General features: G+C 42.6%; 1 protein-coding gene across 1 annotated transcript; it reads right to left on the bottom strand.

The window, feature by feature from the left end:
* Nucleotides 1-4,666: 4,666 nt before the first annotated feature.
* On the bottom strand, nucleotides 4,667-18,365 carry e2f8 (E2F transcription factor 8). Its single transcript, XM_080729997.1, has 14 exons — nucleotides 18,297-18,365; nucleotides 16,370-16,433; nucleotides 16,014-16,274; nucleotides 15,774-15,924; nucleotides 14,345-14,668; nucleotides 13,643-13,804; nucleotides 13,329-13,469; nucleotides 12,722-12,940; nucleotides 12,455-12,536; nucleotides 11,012-11,507; nucleotides 9,381-9,665; nucleotides 8,272-8,407; nucleotides 6,097-6,425; nucleotides 4,667-5,534 (listed from the first exon to the last, which is right to left on the bottom strand). Exons 2-14 carry the CDS (start codon nucleotides 16,424-16,426, stop codon nucleotides 5,361-5,363), a joined length of 2,817 nt encoding a protein of 938 aa, XP_080586123.1. The 5' UTR covers nucleotides 16,427-16,433; nucleotides 18,297-18,365; the 3' UTR covers nucleotides 4,667-5,360.
* Between the last annotated feature and the right edge of the window lie 1,740 nt (nucleotides 18,366-20,105).

Here is a 20,105-nt window from a genome sequence, read left to right as displayed (position 1 = left end):
GTACGGGAACATGACAGCCGGGGCTTGGTCTCTACGACCATGCATGAGCTACGATGGGCTAAAATCGCTTTCGGAAACCCGGCCAATGATAACTAAAAACAAAATGGAGGAAACAAAAACATTAATGCACAACTCTGCACTAAATAACATCTAGGCTAATTTTCCTACTTATCCACAGACTCGTAAATCATGTTTTGGGGTGAGCATTCGACACAACTGCCAATCATATGCGCTCGTGACCCATAGTGGGTCCCAAGTGGGTCCTGACTCCCGAGCCAGTGTTCTGTGAACACTGTTCTAGTGCAGGGTTTCCCAAAGTGGGTGCCAAGGCACCAGGGACGTCACAAGGGGGGGAATGGTGGGACTGAGTTACTAGGGCCCAAGGTGGAGGGCCCTTAATTATTTTATACTTTAGCTATTGAAAAATAGCACATATACAAGCTCACAGCGCTGCCAGCTTGTAGATCTGCTATTTTTGAAAAGTCGTGAAAATGTGTGCAAATCTTTCAATAGGCCTATAAGCGAACATTTGTAGGCCTAACTCAAATTTTGCTTCTGGGGGGGTCCCTGGAACTAAATATTTTGAGATGGGGGTCCGTGGACAAATACATATCATTTTGGGGATCCTTAAAGTTTGAGCACCACGGCACTGACATAGAAACATAGATTTTTCAAAAAACTTTAGAAGGATTTGAAATATTCAAAGACTTGCACAAATTGTCAATGTTTCTTTTTTTCAAAAATAGCAGATCTACAAGCTCGCAGCAGGGCACCGCGCTGTGAGCTTGTAGATCTGCTATTTTTCAATAGTTAAAGCACAAAAGAATGCGTAATAATGGGCTCCCAGTCTAAATGGGTTGAACCCCCTCCCCCTATAAAGAACATTCATGGGGGACCCGAAGTGAATCCTTGTACCCAGGGCCCAGAGTTTGGTTCGACACCCCTGAAAGGCACCCTAGGGTGCCTTGACGTCTGCCCAGGGGTGCTGCAGAATCATTTGATAATATTTGGAATTCATCAATATCAACATCACTTCACTATTGTTAGTGTCCTGATTTGCATTGGACTTCACAAGTTATTTTTCCATCTATGGCCAATTCTCTTAGTGAACATCAGATCTATACAAAAGCCCATACAAATATATGGTTTATGAATCTCTCTCTCTCTCTCTCTCTCTCTCTCAAGGTGTGGACGCCCCAGACTGTTACAGAAAATGTATCTTACATAATCATGGTAGACAAGGAACCACGCTCTCACACACACGCACACACACACGCACGCACACAAACATACACACACACACACACACACACACACACACACACACACACACACACACACACACACACGCACGCGCACACACACACGCACACAAGGTGACAATAGCTGTATGTTCCAACCATCCAATGCAAACCGCCCCTCATTTGACTGCAATGTTAATGAGAAACACTAAATTATACAAAGATGACGTTGAAAATGGGTGGAGTGCTCCTTTAATATAGCCCACATTGGCCTAATAATAAACTGACTGAAAAATATTTAATAACTGAAATTAAGACAGGTTTAATAAATGTGTAGATATGATATTTACTGAGTGAATTAATAAAATGTATTCACCTTGACCGTGTCCACAGGAGATGACACTCAGCACTGAAAGACATTTCACGACACAATATCAACATGACATGAATATCAGCATTTTCAAGGACAACAGACATCAAACAAAAGTATATTCCTTTGAGCTCAGATGTCCGGTCTTAGACTTCAGGAGGCAATGCAAGAGAATGTAACAACCGGGAATCAAACTTGTGTCCCCCACGGGGAAAGCCAGCATCTAAACCACTAGGCTAAAGGGGAATTTCCCTTGGCTGGGGGAGAGGGAGACATTAGGTATTTTGGTCAGCCGGCACAGGCTCTGAGCCACTACTGTTACATCTGTTATGTAAAACCTGCAACATTGATTCCATTAAAATGTGTTTTTACTGTATTCAAAGCTTAAAAAAAAAAAAAAAAAAACATAACAAAATATTGTTGTTTATGTTCCCTGAGTTTTACAGTATAGTTTTCCCATTTACCAAAAAGGGTTCAGGTTGTAAGCGGGGAACATCATTTAGAACCTGAGAAACATAAACCCCAGGGAACATTGTATACGTTTCTACATTCAAATATTACAAGTACTTCAAATAGCTAGTAATATTAGAGATACAATAGTTACTAGTAGTAACAATATTGAGTTATTGTAGTAATATTGATATAACAGAGCTACATATAGTAGTAATAATATTTGATATATCAGAGCTAGTGATAATATTGATATATCAGAATTGTTTTAATAATATTGATATATCAGTGCTAGTAGTAATAATATTAATATATGATATTTACAGTTACAATAGTGTTATACTCACAGAGGAAAACGCAGGGCAGGGTGAGACTCATCCTGTCCTGAGATGAACTATTCTGAACAACCTTCTACTTCCCCTTGACACTGAACTAATAGTTACTGCTGAGAGAGAGAGAGAGAGAGAGAGAGAGAGAGAGAGAGAGAGAGAGAGAGAGAGAGAGAGAGAGAGATGTCAGCTATCGTGTCGGAAATCGGGTTCAACGGAAACCAGGTTCAAATCCAGGGTAGAAGGGGAAAGTTACAATGTGCTGCTTTAAATGAACTGAGGATTTTACTGTGCAGAAAGGTTACTGTTGCCTTATAGAGATCTTAAAACATTCCTTGGGCTACAAAAATGGCCCCAGAAAACGATGGTTTAGTGATGAAAAGTGTCACTTTTCATCAGTTTCATCAGTTTTGTGGGCGTTTTCTGGGGCCATTTGTAGCCCCATGAATGTTTTTTGTGCAAAACAAATGCTTGCAATGGATTCAGCATCATGACAAACCCCTAGTTAAACCCCTCACATCCTACTTAAATAGTTAATACCCAGATTTTCTTTTTTTTTCTGGGTATACTATTTTCCTCCTGTATAGAAAGTCGATGGGAGACCAACTCTAACGGGTGATAACATCAATTAAGCTACTTCTCAGAAAGGGTTATCATACCAAAATATAAACTAGAGGAACTAGGAAAAAAAAGACAGCCTTTAAGAATGGGGACATAGCAGCTATGAAGGTCGCAGAGAGGGACCTCAATCAGCAGCTAAGGGAATCCAGAAGGCAGCATAAAGAACGTGCAGAGCAAGAGTTAGCGAACTCAAACATCAAGAAACTATGGGACTCTATCAGGAAGATGACCAACATGGAACCTGCAAGGAAGCCCATAGTTGCTCTGAATGAGGAAGGAAAAGCAAATGAGCTAAACAATTTCTTTATGAGGTTTGAGACTGATACTGTTAAAGAGTGTGGTGTTGTAATAAATGCCCTTCCATGTAACGGTGATCATGATAGAATAATTATTGACTAAGATCGGGTCACTAAGGTGTTTAAAACTATGCAAACTAACAAAGCAACAGGACCGGATGGAATGTGTGCATTCCTCCTTAACACCTGTGCAGAGGAATTAACGCCAGCATGGCACCGTCTTTTCCAGGCTTCTATGGACACCCATATGGTTCCAGAACTCTGGAAAAAAAAACTATCATAGTACCGGTTCCTAAAAAGCCCTGTCCTTTAGAGAACAATGATTGCCAGTGGCTTTAACCTCCAATGTTGTTAAATCTCTGGAGAGAATCCGTAAGGAAACGGAGGCATCACTAGATCCCCATCAATTTGCTTATGCAAGGAATCGCGGAACTAGTGACGTGATCTCAACATTAACACACTGGGTCCTGAAGCATTTAGAGGTTCCTAATACATATGCTAGACTTCTCTTTGTCGATTTTAGCACGGCCTTTAATACGATCCATCCAGATATACTTCTCCATGGGCTGGCCAGGCTGAGGGTGAATCCCTCTTTAATCAAGTGGTACTTCTCCTTCTTATCGAACAGGCCACAGCAGGTGAGGTTTAACTCTGTCCTCTCTGATAGGGCAGTGAGCAGTACAGGGGCCCCTCAGGGGACTGTTAGCTCGTCCCTCTTGTTTACTTTATACACAAATGATTGTGTCAGCTCACAACCCAATCAGCATGTCATAAAATTCTCAGATGACACCGTTATTGTCAGTCTACTCACAAGCGAAGATAACATCAGTAGCCATACAACTGAAGTGGACAGGTTTGTAAGATGGTGTGGTGAACACCACTTACAAACTAGAAAAATATTGTTCCTTCGAAACAATTGTGGGCTCGCTTCAAGCCGGAAAACAATGGCTATAAAAGTACAAAATGTCAAGATCGCAGGCAGTGCTCTCTTTGAAGTTACTGACGTCAAAGATTGGTCCATTTTGTTCCAAAAATGTTGTGCAAAAGTTGACCCGCTGGTGGCGCTATAACAGGCCAATGTAAGAAGGGTAGTATCTGTTCTTTGACCTATTGGGAATGTGCTTGCAAGATTTCACGCACATTGCAGGCTGTGTTCATGATTTGAGGTGTTTTTGGCTTTGGCCACTTTATCGCTGCTTGCGGCTATATTTGATTATTATTTTTTGTATAAACTCAACAGGCAAACTGTGCTGGTATTTAATAAATACAGGACATATTCATATAAAAACAATATTAAACATTTATTTTTCATTTACTATGACTTCTGAAATGAAGTTAAATTAAATTAGCAAAAGAAATGCCTGATTGGTCTTAGAATCACAAACATTCATTTAAACAATTCCACTTTTTAAAAATGGTAAAAGTTAACATGTCAAATGTGCAAGACTGTATTCTCACTAGGTTTTACTAGTAAGAAAAATAACCAACCAATCTACAATATTCTCAATCACACCAAACCGGGTCTCTCAGTCAACAACTTCCATTTTCATTTTATGTTGAGGTGACGTGGTTGTTCTTCTCCGTGGCACAAATCACATTTGCAATACTTTTTTAACAGTTAGGAAAATAACACATTTTGGCGTCCATGTAACCCATGTTAGCAGAAGTAATTTGCTGAATAGACAACCCTTCACCTCTGTTGATGAAAGCATTTGTTGGAAAATATATCTTCCAGTCCTACTTTTAAAAGAAAACGATTTACCATAGGATGTGGTAATTCTGACATGGTCATCAGAGTCTCTGGCAGTCACACTGTGACAGCGAGCGTCTGCATGCCTATTCTTTTGCTGCATTAGTTCCTATGTCATTTCCACATACATACAGTTTGGACCCTATATGAATAAAACAACCTCTCAAAAAAAAAAAAAACTAAAAACAGATAACTAAAAATGCAAACACACCAATACAGATATTTCTGGGCGTAGCGTACACACACTGAGGCACGACAGCAGACCCAGAATGTTAATAGTGACAGCAATGGAGATGGCTCTGTTTAGGAGCCTTTGGGGCTGACTTCAAGTTTCCTCTGAGGGATGTAGACGGTGGTGCTGGTGGCGGTGGTGGGGCTGCTGGTGGTCACCACGGTGGCCAGGGGTGACAGGGACACCGGGGTGTGGAAGAAACTGGGCTGAGAGACCCCTGTTCCCTTGGGCGTAGCCATCAGAGACTGGACAGAGCAGAATGACCAGCGGTTAACACAATGACAACAGCAGAAAAAATGCTTTCGTAGTTTCTTTTCTTGTAAAACAGTGGTTCTCGACCAGTGGTCCTTGAGGGGATCCCACATCCCAGGTGGTCCCCGGGCTAAATGACAGAGAGTTGGTAACGAAATGGACCCTTATAGATCTTTAACTCTTGGGGCGCCCGCTTGCCTACTGGTCCAGGCGCATAACACATATAGGCTATGATGCCTGATGGCGTCGCCGGTTCGATTCCCGATCCGGGCGACATTTTCCGTATGTAATTCCCCCATCTCTCTCCCCATTTCCTGTCAGTATACTGTCCTATCATCAATAAAAGGCATAAAAGCCCAAAAAATAGATCTTTAACTCAAGAGTCAAATCGTGGTTAAACATCTGCATGACTTAATTTACAAGAAGTCTACACAATTAGAGAATGTAGAAGAATTGTTATTTTGATCAACATTTGCCTGTTTATCTCTCCTATATGGGACCACATCAGTATAGCAAGGAATTCAAAATCTAACAAAAATATTTGTTTTATTTTACCTGCTGTACACTGATGAGCGTCAGTGGTTGGCCGTGTACCGTCTGCTGGATGGGGACTGGAGACATGGGCTTGATAAACACCATGCGCCCCAGCCCTCCCAGGTGCGCAGGGTGCAGTGGACTGGCCAGGGTGCCGGCAGTGGTGCGCTCGGGGGTCTGTCCCGGGCCGGGCGCCTGGATGAGGCCCAGGTTCTGCAGGGTGAAGTTGAGGATGGCGGGACTGGGGCTGAGCAGGCGTTGGCCCTGGGAGGAGAGGGGCGACGCGGCGGGGAACCTGTGGAGGCGCAGGCCGGTGGGGGTCACCTCCTGCACCAGAGGAGGTCTGGAGCCTGAGGAAGGGTCGGGAGGAACGTTCACACACGTTGTTGAGACAATAATCAGTGAAACTAGTGCAGCTAAAATCCCATCAGCTTCTAGCAGGAAGACAGTCTGCTCCCATGTAGGGCTGTCTTCGACACAGGATTTATGAAGTCGATTCGAGTCGCGGGGGTTAATCCGACGCGTCGACGAATCGTTTTATAGTCTACTTTGTGTAAAAAAAAGAGAAAAAAAAGTGTTGCTTTAAACCACGTCAACATAATAGAATAATACATTAAGAGATGAATTGAATACACAGTGTTTTCGGTGATATCGGTGCGCGAGCACAAATGTTATCTGCATAGCAGTGTACAACCATAGAGTTATAACACACCGTTAAAACAAATCTCCGCTGTTTCAACTCTGCCCCGTCTCTCGGCAGCGTGCAGTAGATGAGACATTCGCGAACGATTCCGCTCTCTTGAACGGCTCTTTTAAATGAACGATGGGATCCAGTCCGCAGTCGCGGGACACAGAGCACTGACAGAGTAATGAGTCAGTGTCGAGAACGGATTCATTTCAGAAACGGATCATAAAAAGGGGGAGGCACAGCTCCCGTTAGAGCTAAAAGTCTGGGTTTCCGAGGCTACGTTAGAGCCAGTAGTGTGGACATGTCATGGACGCAAACACAGCGAAACACAATCATTCATCATGGATTACAACATTGGAACAATTCAGAAGCACTTTAATTAGAAAATGTAACTTGTAGCCTACACTTGTGTATGTTAATTTGACTTTAGAAGATTGTTTACTACTTCGTGGACGCGCGTTTGTGCTGTGGCAGGTTATTTAGTATGGGATTTTGACAGCGTGCTTCCCTCCTCTTAACGGAACACTGTCCCGGCTCTGAATGTTTTAACGAAGCGGCGGTCTGAACCGTTCTGGCCGTTCCGTCTCACTTTCAACCCGACGCTGGTGCGAGACAATAAATAACTGTTCGTGTTCGCCAATTGCTACTTCTCATTGGAAGTACATGACACCACACCAGTCCAGCAGTGCACCGCAGTACTGGCAGTAGTAGGCTAACTGGTGATATAAAAAAATATATATTTTCGCTTCGACTCAAACAATTGGCGTCGATTCCCGGGGCTTAAAACGACGCGTCGATTCGTCGATTTTTAGAAGACACCCCTACTCCCATGTGGTTCTGACTGTGGAAACCAGAACCACATGAGAGCTTGTTTGCAACTCCCTTCACCCATTTAGGCCTAGAATTATTGAATGCTTTAAGCAGTGAAAAATAGCAGATATACAAGCTCACAGCGCGGCACCGAGTGCCGCGCTGCGAGCTTGTAGATCTGCTATTTTTGAAAAAGTCATGAAAATGTGTGCAAATCTTTGAATATATGTATTTTCAAAGCGAATGTGTGTAACTCAAATTTTGCTTCTGGGTGGTCCCTGGAACTAAATATTTTGAGATGGGGGTCCGTGGCCAAATAAATATAATTTTGGGGGTCCTTCACATGAAAAGGTTTGAGAACCACTGACAGAGTAGTCCCTCATGAACAGACTAACTGAGCTCCATTTAAGTGAAAAGGACCTTTTCTTTGATGATGGCTAACCAGATTGCTGACATAGAAACATTGTTTTTTCAAAAACAAAACCTTAGAATGATTCAAAAGACACTTATAGAATCGGGTCAAAATTCTAATTTTCACGATTTTTCAAAAATAGCAGATCTACAAGCTCGCAGCGCTGCACTCGGTGCCACGCTGTGAGCTTGTATATCTGCTATTTTTCAATAGTTAAAGCATAAAATAATGATACACAAAATGTGTACCCGTTCTAAATGGGTTCAATGTGTTTTCTTTGTGTTACCTGCGGTTGGTGTGTGATAGATGTTGTATGTGGGAGTGGGAGCCCTGTTGCCCTCTCCGCTGAGAGCATGCAGGTCTTTGTAGCCGAGGAGGGACTGTTGGGAGATGGGGAACAGGTAACCTGCAGGAACCAGAGTCTGAAAGGACAAGGAAACAGACATGGCGTAAGCTGCTGTACAATCGTTTCAATTTGCTTAGTTTCGTCCTTATACACAGACAGAGCCTAGTCTTTCCATCAGGAAAGGCCATTTTGGGGGTTAATGAGAAATGGAATGTTTGCTAGAAGCACTGATGAAGCATCACTGTGTTGTGGTACTGGATTGTCTGGACATTAATCTAAAAAGAAATGTAATTCTACCAAAGTGGACTCAGCGGTACATTTATTTTATCACGCAATAAAGCTTCTGTTATTTCCCTGTGGTGCTGAACTCCAGTCGCAAGGACCCAGAAGAATGCTACTTACAATTACAATTTACAATTTAGGTATTTAGCAGATGCTCTTAATCCAGAGCAACGCTGAATCAGGGACTACATCAGACCTGGGTCACCAGGAGAATGCTGTTAACTATACAAAAACGTAACATAGTGCTCTTATTCTTTTTTTAAAGATAGGAGACCACAGCATAGTAGGCTAGGAATAGGATGTTACATCCCATATACAGTATACACTACACATACAGTACATACATACTGTATAATACATACATACAGACACATACGTGTCTATGTTTATTTTTGTTTATTAATTTGTAATAGTGTATGTATGCACAGCTGCCTCTATATAGGTAGAAAGGCAATACGCCATGATGGGTGTTTGTCATAAGCCTGGTTGCATGGTGACAAAAACCTCTGTCCAGAAGCCTGATGGACCGGGTCTTAACATTAACATCAGAATTTAAATCAGGTTGGTTTTGATCGGGTTTATTTAGGTGTATACATGGAGAATTTAGATCGGGTTTATCTAAAATCTTGTTTTTAATACGATTAGAAGCGTCCATGTAAACGGGGCTACTGTTTTAGACTATATAGTATTTTGACTGTACTCGTGCTGTTTTACATAATCTTACAATGTCTAATAAAACAATCAATCAATCAATCAATGTGTCATACCTCTGTGTGTCCACTAGGTGTGCAGGGGACAGCTCTCAGGGGCGTCAGTCCCGCCTCGCTGTCAGAGCTCACGGCTCTGTCCTCCTTCTCCAGGAAGGTCTCCACGCTCTGCTCCAGCGTCTGATTGGCTCCCAGTGCCGTCCCCGCCACCACGGCGTTGCCGGGGGCCCTGAGGAACTCGGGGTCTTTGTGGAGGGCCCGAGGAGACGGTCTGCTGGACAGATGATGATGTCCCCGAGGGGCCAGACGGGCCTGCAGGATCTCACACAGCTTCGGGGACGCGTCCTACACCAGGACACACGGAGAGAAGGCACACGTCACATCTAGGACTTTTCAGAGAGCACTAGCTTTGTCTAACTCAGTGGTTTTCAACCAGTAGTCCGGGGACCATCAGTGGTCCTTGAGGGGGTTCCAGGTGGTCCCCAGCTAAATAATGGAGAGTTGGTAACCAAATGGACCCTTATAGACCCTTATAACTCTTGAGAGTGTAAAATGAATTAATTTTTCAAGCCCACATGTCAATAACCACTTAAATCCTATAAACCTACAAATATTGAAAATATCTGATCTACAAGCTCACGTGTCGCAACACTCTTTAAGCTTGTAGATCAGCTTTATTCAACGAATACTTGCATATTCATTATATTTAGCCAAATGTTCACCTATTAAGACATTATCCCAGAATAGAGATGCTAGGGTCTATGTGGTTAACGAATAGCAAACTTTATATCGTCACTGTCGGGCAGAAAACTCATATCTCCAAATTTCAAATGTGTACGTTTTTTTTTTCGCAAAGCAAGGCCCTGCTTCATCATACAAGGCCGTCGCACAAAAGTAGTGAAATCAGCTGATCTACAAGCACACAACGCCTCGCGGCGCGAGGCGTTGTGTGCTTGTAGATCGGCTTTTTTCACTAGTTTAAATCATTTTTAAAATGATGAATGCAAAACAAACGGTTTTGGACATACAAGGTTTCCACCCGACAACAATATATAACAGGGGTAGGCAACCTTAGGCACGGGTGCCAACATTGGCACAGGGGAAGGTGATCACCGGCACACTGGCAGAAGTGTGAGAGAGAGGATTTTTATTTTAAAAACAAATCTTTTTTTAAAACATGGTCAATTAAATGAAGTTAGCTAATGTATAGAAAATTACATCTTGCACAAAATTCTACATTCATTAAAACTCTGGACTCTGACTGGGGAGGGAGTCGGGGAGATGGGTGGTTTATTGCTCTTGTCTAATGATCATTATAACAATGTCCTGCCAATCAAAATATGTAAAAATATTTGTCATAAAGAAAATGTAAACGAACGTGGTCAATTAAATAAAGTTTGCTAATTTATAGCAAATTACATCTGGCAGATAATTCTACATTCATTAAAACTCTGAACTCTGACTGGGGAGGGAGTCAGGGAGATAGGTGGATTATTGCTCTGGGTCTAATGATCCTTATAACAATGTCCTGCCAATCAAAATATGACAAAATATTTGTCATTAAAATGTATGTTGACATGGCACAATGACACTGTAGAAAATAAAAACATGGCACTTCATTTCAAAAAGGTTGCTGACCCCTGATATATAACGTTACTCAAAAGACCAAAGTAGTAAGAGAGGACTCATACCTCAACCCTCTTGGCCTTGGAGGGGCTTCCGTCGGCAGTGGGATCTGAACTCGGGCGTTTGACAGCCGAGGGGCTGGAAGACTCCGGGGCCCTGGAGGCCGGACGGCCAGCAGCAGCAGCAGGCGAATGACCCGTGGGACTCTGACCACTCTTATCCTCGAAGGTCATGGAACGAACAGCCAGGCTGGTGGGCTGTGGCTTAGCCAGGTGGTGGTGGTGGTGGTGTCCTCGCAGAGAGGACGGGTGAAGGTAGACGGCGTAAGACCCAGCGCCCCTTCCGGGCTGAGGTAGCAGCATAGGGATGAGGGGAGGGCAGTGTGCGCGGATGTAGGAGACCCCAGGTCCCACTGGCGGCGGCGGGGCTGGGGGTTGTGGCGTCTGAGGGGTGAGGTGGGTGGCGTTAGTGTTGTTAACTCTGGCTTCCTGCTGGGACCCTGTCGTCTGGGCAGCGACCGGCTCCGGAGCTACGGCAGCCTTTGAACTCCTGTCTCCAGCCCTGGAATGGTAAAAAGCAGGGATGGGACGATCGTTATTATCGCTTATCGTGATGAAAACATTCATTCACAATAATCATATCATGGAGATTTACATTTATCATGAAATTATCCTCCGTCATGCACCCATTATTTGCCAAGCTGCATATCCGGTACAATTTGAACCCTCTGAGTACCTGAGACGAAAAACTGTCTAAGTCCATATTTTAAATTTTTTAATATAGATATATTTTTGATTTACCAGACTGTAAACCACAAACTAGAAGTTTGTAATCTGTTAAATTCTTAATGCACTCCCCCCTTATTTTGTTGAATTAGATTTTTTTTACTCAACTCATATATATTAGGAATTATAAGACATAATACTTATGGAAAGTGGAAAAACAGTATATCTCCGACAGTATGTGGAACAACAGTATAAGTCCGTACAAGCAATATTCAGCAGACAAAGGGAGCAGATAACATTAAAACAGCCAATTGAACAAAATGAGGGGAGTGCATTAACAATTTAACAGATAAAAAATTACCAGTTTGTGGTTTACAGTCTGGTAAATCAAAAAATATCTATATTTAAAAAAAATAATAATATGGACTTACTTTGGATACTTTGGTAAAAACGGACCTGAAAATAACGTACTTGATATGTCTTTTTTTCACTCCCTCCCTACCAAATCTCTTTGCCAAAGAATAGCCGATCTACAAGCTCACAACGCGTCGCAGTTGTATATCTGCTATTTGTTGGCAAATATTCCGCCCCAGGATAATGGATGTTAGAGATATTTTGATATCACGATAATATCGCAAATCGTAATTTCTTTGGTCACAATAATCGTGACATGAAATGTTCATATCGTCCCATCCCTAGTAAAAATGTGGATTATGTATTCATCTGACATCTGAGATCTGACACGGCAGACTCTGTATTAACTCCACATGAGACTAAACTCACTTTGATTGCAGGTCACGCTGGATTTGACAAATTGCAGCCAACTGGGCCATTTTGCTCGGAAAGTCACTGTTCCGTGAATCACCTGTGGGGGGAAAAAAAAGACAAAAAAAGGACCAGGTTAATTATTAATTCTGAATTACATTCCAGTCTTCATTCCAGTCAATTATTCCAGTTAAACCTACACTGTCTGGTGTTAATCTACAGTATATGTAGATAGCTAAGTAGCGAAACAGAACTCTGTTAGACTTGTAGTGTACTAGTACTCACAAAGGGAATCTTTCACAGGGCTGCTGGGGGCTGAGGTGATCTTGCGTCTGTCTTCCTGGATGCTCTTGGCCAGCTTCATGAGGGAAGGGTGCCTGGTGAAGCTGGTTTTGGACCTTGGTGAGGAGAAGAGGTTTTTGGCACAGTTCTCTTTGGAGGTGCGGGACTCCAGCACTCTCTTGGTTGCGGCCTCCGAACAGCCGTGTGCAGAGACCTCAGATTCTGGAAGAGACATTACTGCTTACTACTAGCTGTGTATAGGAGTAATGCATTCATGTTTTTGTTTTCAGAAAGAATTTCTGCAGTGTTACAGTCCAATAAAAAGAACAGAGCGAAGGGATAATGTGCTAAACAGATAGTGAGTGGGATTCAAACCCAAGATCGTGTGCTTACTTGTCAGTCAGTCAATCACTGGTGAAAAAAATACCCAAATCTTATAACTAGCACATAACCCATATACAACTTCAATCAAGATATGTTTCATAATGGCATGCTGTATGTGACCATGTGAATTATTATAAAACAATTTGACATTTTACAAGCGTATTAGAACCTGCAGGCACCCTGTATAGTAATGTGGACCGATGTTTAGCATCAGTAACACTGGTACCTGTAACTTGGGGGAATTCAAGAGGGCCGATCCATTCAAACGCTGGCTTCCTTCCCTTCTCCTCAGTGGTAACATGGACCTTCTCTATCAGCTTCAGACTCCGCAGGATGTTGGCTATGTCATAGAGTCGCCGCACTTTGGCTGGAATGACAGAAAAAACATTATCTTTAGTTTTTTTCACAAGAAGTGGACACACGGAACCAAATAAAAACATTGGTTATTTCCTACAATTCAACACCCGTATCAGTATGTGATTCCGACAGAGATACAAAGAGCACGTTGTTCATGAATGTCAGGCATCCATCTGAACTTACTCTTGACCTTGCTCTTGTCCTGATCGGCTGCGTTGTCCTCTCCAATGAGGATCTTAGCGGCCACCTCTAAACTGACCACTGGTGGACTGGACACCAGGAACAACATGACGAACTTCTGGCTCATCACCCTGAGCGATTTGTCCTTCCTACTGTTGACAGAGGCTGGGGAGAACGGGGAAATTGCAACTGAATTATCCTCTGTCCAACGCAAGACACAAGTAGTGGTATGAAATAGATTCCATTTCATAATAGTTGTACAAAAAGATATGCAGGGGTTGACACACGTAAAGTAAATGAAACATCCGGGCACAGACGGCAGGTGAGTTTATGTTTATGTTGCCTGACGAGCAAGTGTGTTTGAGTACTAGGGAAATATTATTGGTTATTAAATAGAACAATGCTACCTTTTTACAACTAACAGTTGCGCCTATTCTGTTTTTCAAAGTGACTGTTGCCACTCAGCAGTTATGCCTTTGATGCAAGTTTCAAGCATGCAAGTTGAAAGTAAAAAAAGTGTTTAAATGGACGGTAATTACATTTTTACTTTGGATGACTTGCTTTCCGGGCAAGTGAAGTGGACCATTGGGCAAGGGAAAGTGCCCCTGTGACCTTAGTGTCAACCCCTGCTATGTGGATGTGTCATGTATAACAGTAGACTCTGAGCAGTCATTCTTTGGTATCACACAGACTACTATCTCTTACCGGCTTTGAACTCAACTCCTGGAAGTTCCACGAAGAACATCTCTTTTTGCCCCAGCTCTCCTGCCCCCTCCGCATCCGCCTCCGCCTCCTCGTTCTCCTTGTCATCTCCGTCCAGGTTGAAGGCCTTGTCGAGGCTCTGCAGCAGGCGGATGTGTTGCATCTGCTGTGCATAGCGCTGCTGCTCGCCCACCTGCCTCAGTATGGCCAGGGTCTGGGTCAGCTTGGAGCGCCCTCGCCATATGTAGCGGTTCTTGGCCGAGCGGCTCACCATGTGCAGGCTCTCCAGCACGTTCATGATGTCGTAGATGCGCCTGCGCTCCACATCTGTGTGCATGGAGAGAGGAGAAAAAGAATAATTGTGTGAATGAGTGGGGAGGGAGTAAGAATAGAGTTTTTCTCTAGAGTCAAATAGATTCAAATAGAAATACACATGCATGTCTATTGTCTAGAGCAGGGGTTCCCAAACTTTTTTGGTTCAGGGCACCCCTATAAATATTGTTTTAATGCGAGGCACCCCTACATTATATTCATAATTTTCTCTCCCAGCAACTTATATTTATAGCATATTTGAGCAATTATGTTATGAGGAAAACGTTGAGACAATAGACATTTTGGTTAGAACTGACTGAAAAAAATGTTGTACTTCTTTTTTTAAGTGTCCAAATAAATTCCAAATGTTATCAAATTCTCTCGCGGCACCCCTGGACTGCCGTCACGGCACTCTTGGGTGCCCCGTCACCCACTTTGAAAACCCTTGGTCTAGAGTCTAGACAATATACATGCATGTGTATTTCTATTTGAATTGAAATACAGGTAGCCTACTGTTGTTCCTGGACAAAAGACAGATAGTGTTAACACCACACTTAAGTATCAAAAGAATATGCATGTCCCTAGTCTAGACAAAGGACAGGTAGGCTGGTCAATGAACATGTGAGGTTGAATAGATGCAAATAGTATACTACTACACCTACTTACGTGAACGAATCATTTGAACGGATCATTGCCGTGAACATGAATGAAATTGTTCGTTTACTGAAATGAAGGGATTTGCCCACCACTATTCTCCAGACCAGCAGGAGAACTCTGGGTGGGGAAGTGAGTGTCACCCACTCACCCCTCCCCCAACACCTGAATATGCTCTTGGGTGTGTTCGGTGAGCTTGAGTAAGGCACTGACTGATACAGTGGCAAACTGGCAATAGTATAAAGACTGTCGCAGTCGTACCTCTCAGCTCCCCTGTGTGCAGGGCGTGGCAGGAAATAAGGACCCTAGCTTAGCTACCTCCCTGGGTAAATAAAGGATTAAAAAGAAGAGGGCGGAAAAAAACATACAACTCCACTTATATATGGCCTGGCCTTCAGCCACACAATAAAAATAGAAACATTTTGAGTCGACAAAAATTATTAAAAAAGAATGTGTATAGACTTACTGAGCTCAGTAGCCACATCGTCCAAACAGATGCCATTGTTGAGGAGAGGGTCGGGGTAATCCGGGTAGCGGGCTAGGAATTTATGACAGAGCAAGCCCAGACTCTTCTCTTTCCTGCTCAGCTTCTCTGTCTCCTCTCCCATTTCAGTGTCCTGCAGACAAAGTTATATATTAGTTAAGTTGTCAACACATGACGAATATCGGGTCAGTGACTTGTATGTGCTGTGGTAAATCATTTTACTTGTGAGGGCTCAAGGGTCTCCTCTCCATCGTTGTCATTGCACAACTCCTTCTCTCGGTTCCTGATGTCAGGGCTAGCAGCACTGATGAGCATCTTGAGGTTTGACGTGGGTGTCCAGGGCTCTCCAGATGCCACTTCCATCCCCTTTGTCGGCGTTGTGAGAGGGCCCATGTTTTGTTGGTTCTCTGTCGATGATGCTGTACAAGGGCCAAGTATTTTCCTTGGTGTTTTTGCCACAATCTCTGGCACTACAAAGACGTCCTGTTGAAAAGAAAAAGGCAAGCGTGGACAATCAGTAATTGCTTGAAAGTTAGCTGGTCAAGAACCATGTAGCGCAAAAACTGCTAGATACCAACCTCAGAGGTGGGGCATACGTGGGTCACGTATTGAGACTCTGCCGTTACACTTAACATTTTCCACCTTAGATGAAAGAACATAGTGCAACTTATTATTAACTAACTTCATATCACATAAGTTAATGTATATATTAATGGCATTTCAGGGATGGCATCTTATCAATATTAGTTACAACGCTTTACGTTTAAGACCAATCCTATTTTGTCAGGGTTCTTCCGTTATTAGCATGGATGCCGGATACCGTTACATGTCTGATGTCTCACGTTATTCACAGAAACCTGGTGAATATTATTCATTACGCAATGTTTGACTGTCTGTAGCTAAAGTAACCAAGTACATTTACTTAAGTACAAATTTGAGGTATTTGTACTTGATCATTTCCAATTTCTAATACTTCTACTCCACTCTCAGAGGCAAATATTGTACTTTTACTCCACTACAATTATTTGAAAACTTTAGTTACTAGTAACTTTGCAGATATACATTATTATTTATATCTGTGATGCGGCGTGTTGTGAGCTTTTAGATCTGCCATATTCAAATATTTTAGTATTTTTGCTTTTGGTACTTTAACCCTATTTTGATGCCAATACTTGTACTTTTACGCAAGTAACATTTTGAACACTGTTTCCTTGTAACAGAGTATTTTTATATTGTAGAATTGCTACTTTTACCTAAGTAAAACATTATTTGAGAACTTTTCCCCCCACTGCTGTAGCTATAATCATGACTGCTTAGTGCAAAGCAAGCTAAGTATAACATACCAGTACAGTAGCCTACACATACCATTACATACCGTAGTACATACTGTACACAATTTTAGATTACTGCACTGTGTGATCCGTTAATCACAAGGGGAAGAGTGGTTGCCTTTTTGGACAACGTTATACTTCATGGCTAATGACATTATTATAATCACGTTAGCATTTAATGCTATGCCTTTAATAAAGGAATCAAAAATGCTGTGATCATGGGATGGGGGGAATCTAAAAAAATCAAATAACACCGCTCTGGGCTTGGCGGTAAGTTAGTGGCGTGCGTTCCGTCCAATCGTCGCCCTCAACGGCCACCGCGGGCACGCCCAGTCGTGAATCCAGCCAATGGGAGCGCGGACTGGAAGTGCGTCACTAACAGGAAGTGCAGTGTATGTACGTCGAGCGACGTGCGTCCCGCGCAGGTATAAACATTTTTGAAATCAGGGCGCGGAATGTGTACATAAAGTACACACTAACTACAGTCACAACAAACTTACATTAATGTGTAGTATACACTGCTACAGTCACTACTTGTACTTACATTAAACACCGCTCACAGAAACGTTGCAATGTTATATGAGATACCGTACATAAAGTGGTTCCTGTAGTAAATAAGCCGTAAAGCTTACCAGGATCTCATTTTTGTTGACCTCGTACAAGTGATTTATACTGTCATGAAACTGTTAGTACCTTTTCCTATGCAACCTTCTAATAAACTCTTCAATCAATCTAAACAACAACTGTAGAAACGCGATTGTAGTCTCAGTCTGTCTGTACTTTACAACGCTGTAATGAAACGTTCCTTACAGTATAGCTCACCCCGGGCGCGCGCGGGGTTTGTGTAAAGACACAGTTACTACTAAAGTCAGCCGGCAAAACACAAATCCTTGAGTTAATAACTTGAATAATGAGACTTAATCATAACATAAGTGTGGCAAACGGTAATGTTATAACGTTAGTACAAGACTAGTCCTCGCCAAACTGCAGTCAGTCTACTCTAGGGCGATTCAACGAAACAACATTGGATTATCCAACACAAATCCATGGATCAACTCCTAACTAAGCATGGATAAAGCCATATTACACATGATCCAATCGATAAAACCATAAGCACGGATAATAAAGCCATCCACGGATCAAACTTGTGTGAATGAGGTATAATAGGACTTACCGTGTAACCACGCATAAATAAAGCAGAAGTAGAGCTGGCTACAACATCATCCTCAGAACAGCCAGAAAATACTCGCTGAAACTCCACGTAAAAGAAACGAATAGTGAATGAATTCAGATGTGCTGTGAGTGTGGAGCCAGAGGCGGTGAAAACAGTGTCCCCCCGGATTACACAACTATAGTCCGTAGAGTAGAGTACCGCCAACTTTTCATATGAAACTTTTTTTTGCTGTCTCCCTCCTCGCCTTATTTATTTCATCTAGTTCACTGTTTAGTCCCGCCCTCCATCATGGTCCCTGCCTGGCGCCCCCTCCCCTCCCCCAAACCCTGCTGACGTTGCATTTCCCTCCATATACTGATAAGTGCAGAGCTGCAGTATCTGTGTCAACCACCACAGTATCATTGCACTGTACTGCTGCAATCTATGTATGGAAGGACACAGTCATTAAACTCAGTGATTCTCAACCCTTTTCATTTAAAGGATCCCTAATAGTCTAGGCTAATAGTCTGCATTGATTGTGGGTGGGCATTGATTGTGGGTTGGGACCCCACATTATTTTGGGGGCTGGGGGCCTGGGGGGACCCCAGATGATTAACTTAACGTGCAACATTGTTTTCTCACTCAACAGTAAACAAACCAACATAAAGTTTAAGTGTATAGACCAGGGGTCTTCAACAGGGGGTCCGGGACCCCTAGGGGGTCCTCAGAGTTAGTACTACAGGGGGTCCTCCAAATCTTTGAGTGATAGAAACTTTTTTCTCCTCTTTTATATTAAACACTTGAACCCATAAGCTAAGAACTTAAGCCAAAAATAGCAGATCTACAGGTGTTGTGTGCTTGTAGATCGGCTATTTCCGGCAATTAGTGTAGAGGGGGAAAGAGCAGACCAAGCACAGAGTGAAAGGTCGAGTTTATTAAGTATTGACGGTTCAAGTGGTTAAATATCTGAAAACACAAATTGACATGAATCCAAAATACACTGATGATTGTGCTGTCAAACAAAACTATCTGTTGTGGGGGTCCCTGCTTCATCTCTCTCTCGATTAAGGGGTCCTGAAAACGTCGAAGACCCCTGGTAAAGACTATAGTATAGACGAGGGTATATTATGCACATTTCTAAAGTGACAATTTATGGACTTTTTAATACCTTACAAATTAAACATTGGCCAAATTAGAAGTAGAAATTGTGAAAATAGCAGATCTACATGCTCACTCACAACGCCTCGCAATGCAAGGCATTGTGAGCATGTAGATCCGCTATTTTCACAATAGAACCGTGTTATACAAAATGTAATGCCTCCCCAGTTAAAATAGGCCTATGATTATTTTGGGGGGTCGAGGCCTGAAAAGGTTGAAAACCACTGCATTAGACTACTTATTGTACTACTGCAATATCTATGGATGGAAGGATCATTAAACTGTGATTCTCAACCATTTTCATTTCAAGGACCCTTAGTTTGATAATATATAGGCCTACAGATTAGGTCCCTATTTGATGCATTTATTTGTTTTCCTCTCTGGGACCCCAATACCCCTGGGGTCTCTATATGGATCGAGTAGACTACTAAAGGACCCCAATGTAAACAAGCCATTGTGCTTTCTTGGGTTTAAATACTATTAGTAGACTTTGTATTTGAACTCTACTGTCCTGTGCTGTGCAGCCTGTGCCTTTCCTAGCTTGAACTACTAAAAAAGCAATCAATCAAGCTGTTAAATGTGTCAACTGTAAACAAAAGTGTTAATTTCACTCTGAGAGTGTACAAATGGAACCAACTGCTGCTTTTTTAGTCCAACATTAAAAGTAAGTTA

This window comes from Nannobrachium achirus, assembly GCF_963921795.1.
Source record: "Nannobrachium achirus genome assembly, chromosome: 7".
NCBI classification, from domain to species: domain Eukaryota; kingdom Metazoa; phylum Chordata; class Actinopteri; order Myctophiformes; family Myctophidae; genus Nannobrachium; species Nannobrachium achirus.
This window is presented reverse-complemented; position numbering and strand designations above follow the sequence as displayed.

Coding starts and splice junctions, on each gene's coding strand:
- e2f8 (XM_080729997.1), bottom strand. CDS start 16,426: ATGTTAAGTGTAACGGCAGAGTCTCAATACGTGACCCACGTATGCCCC. Junction 16,275..16,369: donor ACGTATGCCCCACCTCTGAG/GTTGGTATCTAG, acceptor TCTTTTCAACAG/GACGTCTTTGTAGTGCCAGA. Junction 9,666..11,011: donor CCAAGGCCAAGAGGGTTGAG/GTATGAGTCCTC, acceptor GTCCTGGTGTAG/GACGCGTCCCCGAAGCTGTG.